The 4,911-nt window shown below is 40.3% G+C and overlaps 1 gene segment (V, D, J or C); it reads right to left on the bottom strand.

Moving 5' to 3' along the window:
- Positions 1-4,043: 4,043 nt before the first annotated feature.
- On the bottom strand, positions 4,044-4,554 carry LOC131398590 (immunoglobulin lambda variable 3-25-like). The segment is given in 2 exon segments: positions 4,044-4,360; positions 4,509-4,554. Coding segments are annotated over 2 exon segments (363 nt in total).
- Positions 4,555-4,911: the final 357 nt, after the last annotated feature.

Genomic DNA, 4,911 nt, shown 5'->3' with positions numbered 1-4,911 from the left:
AAGAAATCATTTCATAGCAAATGGAGAGCAGCAATGGACCCATGGTCGTGGAATTCACTGGTCTTATAATCTTCCTTTTCATTCTGAAGCAGCTGGCCTGATAGATGATGGAAGGGCCTTTGGATACTCAGTAACAATTCCAGGTAGAGGACAGTCCCTTACAGGACTGAGGCAATGCCCTTCAGGATGCTGTATGTGCTCTAAGTCAGCATCTCATATACAGTGTTGCCTCTTCCATAGCCAGGATTCAGGGGTCTACGAATCACGGTGTGGAAATGGAAGGGTACCACTCACTATTATCCCTAGTGAGCCACCAGCAAAGTTTTTGTTTCTCATCCCTGAGATTTAGGCTCTGCTGGGTTGCATTGAACTGGCAGTTGAGACTGCTCCATGGCCTCTTTTGGCTCCTCCTGACAGTGAGTCATCAGACAAAGTAGGGGGTCTTGGCTGGGAAGGCTGATGTTGACTATCAAGGAGGAATGGGTTGCTCTACACAACTGGGGTAAGCAGGAGTATGTACGGAATGCAGGGGATCCTCTAGTGCTCCCTGGGTCTGTGATTACAGTCATAAAGTCATCATAGTCCAACTCAGCCAGACTGATAATGGACCCAAAACTTCCAGAATGAAGGTTTAGGTTATCTTAACTGACAACAGATCAGGGCTAGCTAAGTTATTTCCTGAGAGGAATGGGAAATGGAATGGATAATGGAGAATATAATTATGGATACCAGCTCTGACCACAGGGCTAGTTGCAGAAATGTGAACTACAGAAGGAACAAGTATTTCTTTCCTATTTTTATATGTATACGTTTGGATATGACATGAATCATATATTTTTGTTTTCTTCCCCTTTCTCATCTTGTTATCACCTAACATAAGAAATGCCAGCAATATTTAACTTTATATCTCAGTATTTAAGGTAGAAGAAATCAAAGGGGAAATATGAATCAGCTGGGAGAAAAATAAATATCCCTAGAAGACAAAATATTATTTTGCATCCTCTTGTAGGGAAAGGGTGAGCAAGTTTTTGATTGTTCGCAAGATAGTTTTATCACATTAGGTGGAAGCATGGCTAGCATTATATTTATTTGGAGTTTGTATGAAATATGGAGATGTGAGTAGATTACATGTGGACAAGGGGTGGACTGTTATTAAGTGTCAACTTTGATAAGCTGAACTGTATTTCACAGAACTATTTTCTGTCTATATTTCTGGTCAGGTGGGTATAAGGAGAGATTCTTGGGCAAGATTTTGGGGGTAGTAGTGGAGCAGCATCTGTTTGTAGCTCACATGCATAGTTGTGTATCAACAGACTCACTCTGTAGAAGGAGGCAGTTATCCCACCTGTTCCTGGATTCACTTTCAGGATGGATCTAACTCTCCAATTCTTTTTCAGAACCCAAAGCTCCTGTGTCTCAGGCTATTTTTGCATCCTATAAGATGGAAGGAACCATCAGATCTAGCTGGGGCATTTTGAAGTGCTCATGAAGATTGAGGAGAGAAACCAGAGCTTTCTTATGATCTATAACTCCTTCTCATCTTATTGTCTGTAACTTGTCAAAGTCTGCATTCAGGTGATTGCGCATCCTTACACACAGTATAAGAACCTTATAACATAGTCTTATCTCTTTCCTCTCAGCAGTTTGCTGTCATTGTCATGTGGATTACTTTTACCTACATTATAAATTCCAACATATTTAGTTAGTATATTTTATTTTAGGTAGTGTATTATCTTTTTAATATATTTAAATAATAAAAAAGTCTTAATATTTATCCCTGTGGTGAGCATCTCTGAATCTTACATTCATTTTTGTAGATACAGATTCTTTCTGGTATAATATTCCTTCTGCCTGAGGGGTGTCTATTATTATTTCTTCTATTATGGGTTTGCTCATGATCAATTTTGTCAGTTTTTGTATGTCTGAAAAAAATTTAATTAGCCTTCATTCTTGAAAGACATTTTCCCTCTGTAAAAAATTTCTTTTTCTTGAGCCAGCCCTGATTACCTAGTGGTTACATTTTTGTGTTCTCACTGCTTCAGCAGCCCAGGTTTGGTTCCAGGTCATGGAATCACACCACTCGTCTGTCAGTTTCCATGCTGTGCTGGCAGCTCATATAGAAGAATTAGAAGGACTTACAACTAGAATATACAAATATGTGCTGTAGCTTTGGGGAGGAGAAAAAAAGAGGAAGATTGGCAACAGATGTTAGTTCAGGGCAACTCTTAAAGAAAAAACAATTCTTTTTCTTATTTCAGGTTTTTTAAATATGTTTATTCACTGTTGTCTTGCTTGCATTTCTTCTGAGAAATCTTCTCGAATTCTTATCTTTCTTCCCCGAAGTGTAGTGTGTCTTTTCTCTTTGGCTACTTTTAAGACTGCCTCTTTTTCACTGTCTTAAGCAATTTGATGCTTATGGGTGTTGGCTATTTTTTTTTTTTTTTATGTTCCTAGGGTTTGTTGAGCTTTTTGGATCTGTGGTCTAGCGTTTTCATCAAATTTAGGGTATTTCTGTCCATTATTTCTTCAAATATTTTTTCTATCTTCCCCACCACTCCTTCTCTGCAGTCATATATATATATATGACTTACAACTGGAATATATATTTTAAATATATATAGAATACATATATCATATATATGTGTAGATGTGAGCATTTTATACATATGCATACATGTGAAATATATATTCTATTTGTTCTATATTTTCTGGAGAAGCATAACTAATACATTTTATTAGGTATAACTCTTTGTTGTTATATGGTTTTAACCTTAAATGATTCACTCACCAAAGTCTACCTTCTAGTGATATGCAATCATTTCACGTATAGTATAAGAACATCATAACATGTTCTTTTCTCCCCCCAGCATCTCTGGTATCATTGTCATATATTTTACTTTACATTCATTGTGTATCTCAACATACTGTTATTATTTTTGCTTTAAACTAATGAATATCTTTTATAGACATTAACAGATAAAAACATTTCTATATTTATCCACATAGTTACCATATCTGATGCTTTCTATTTCTTTTTGTGGATTCTCATTTCTAATTGTCATCATTTCCTTCAATCTGAGGGGTGTCCTCTTCTATTTTTTGTAGTGAGGATCTCCTGGTGATCAATTCTGTAATATTTTCATGTCTGAAGAAGTTTTATTTTGCCTTCATGTTTGAACAATATTTTCACTGGGTAAGGAACTCAAGGTTGATGGGTTTTTTTTTTCTTTTAGTATTTTAAACACATCACTCCACTGTCTTCTTGCTCACATGGCTTCTGATGAGAAACCTGCTCTCACATGTTGCTAGTTCCTCTGTATATAATGTGTCCTTTTCTCTCTGGCTGCATTTAAGAGTGTGTCTTCATCACTGTTTGTACCTATTCCATTCCACCAAACGGATGGTGCTGTTTCTCATGTTTTCTATGCCCAAATTTTATTGAGCTTCTTGGATATATTGGTTTATAGATTTCATCAAGTTTGGAATATTTTTCGTTCCTATTTCCTCACATATTTTTTCTATTCGTCTCCCATTTCCCTTCTTCTCTCCCTTAGTTCTTCCAATTACACAGTATTTAGGCTGTGGGAACCTGTCCTACAATTCAACCATTTCTTCAGTCTTTCTCATTCTGTGTTTCATTTTGAATAGTTTCTATCACCATGACATCGAGTTCACTAATCTAATCTCTTCTTTTATCGCCTCTCATCTGCTGGCAAACTCATCCAGTGTATTTTTTAAATCTCAGATCATGTAGTTTTTGTCTCCAGAAGTTCAATTTGGTCTTTTTAAAATGTCTTCCATATCTGCTCCTGACGTGTTCAACCTTTACTATACCCACAATAATAAATGAAATATTGTTATAATAACTGTTTTTGTGTCCTGTGCCATCCACAGTGCCTCCCTGGAGGGGTGGGAGGAGAGGGCAGCCTGGGGATCTCAGATCTAGAGACCTGGACCACCTGTTCATGGCTTTGTCTACAGTCTTCTAGAGCTGGAGGAGAGTGTGACACAGATGGGAGACGGGTTTTTGTCTCACTTCCCCATCAGCCTGTGTCACTGTGAGCATTACTACTACTGTCAAGTGACTGACAGTAATAGTCAGCCTCGTCCTCGGCCTGGACACCACTGATGGTCAGGGTGGCTGTGTTTCCTGAGTTAGAGCCAGAAAATCGTTCAGGAATCCCTGAAGGCCGTTCACTACCACCATATATGACCAGCATAGGGGCCTGGCCTGTCTTCTGCTGGTACCAGCTAGCATAAGAGCTTTCTCTCTCATCTCCCTGGCAGGTTATGGTGGCCGTCTGTCCCAAGGCCACGGATGCTGTTGGTGGCTGAGTCAACTCAGAAGACTCCACAGAACCTGTAAGAGAGGAGAGGAGAGGTGAGCGTGAGGATGAGGGTCTCATTCCCAGAGGGCACACACCCTGGAGTCTCCCCTCTGCAGAGCTGAAGGTCAGGGCCAGGCTGCTCCCTGGTTTCTTTGGGGGCTGAGCCCTGAGGGGCAGCACCTGTGCAGAGAATGAGAAGGGGGAGCAGGAGAGGGGTCCAGGCCATGGTGAAGACACCCCGGAGCTCTGCCTCTAAGCCCACAGCTGGGGATGTGCCTCAGGGCCTCTCTTATTCTCTGAAGAAATGCAAATCTACTTCCTTCCTCTTTGTGGCCTTGTTTCATGTCTCCCTGCTGAGCAGAAAAAGGCACAGGCTTAAAGGAGGCTGTGAAAATGGGCCCTATTCTCAAGTCTAATACCTGAATCCTCAGAGCTCTCTCTGGTGTTGAGTGAGAATGTGCTGCCCCCTGCCCACAGCACATGAACACACACCTCAGTCTTTGCCTGGATTTCCTCTCTGAGCTTGGGAAGAATCCCTTAGTCATGCTCTCTAGTGATGGGTCAGTCATCCATGGGGGTGGGC

The sequence above is a fragment of the Diceros bicornis genome, chromosome 35 (assembly GCF_020826845.1).
Source record: "Diceros bicornis minor isolate mBicDic1 chromosome 35, mDicBic1.mat.cur, whole genome shotgun sequence".
Taxonomy (NCBI): domain Eukaryota; kingdom Metazoa; phylum Chordata; class Mammalia; order Perissodactyla; family Rhinocerotidae; genus Diceros; species Diceros bicornis.
The sequence above is the reverse complement of the archived record's forward strand: the minus strand, read 5'-3'. Positions and strand labels throughout refer to the sequence as shown.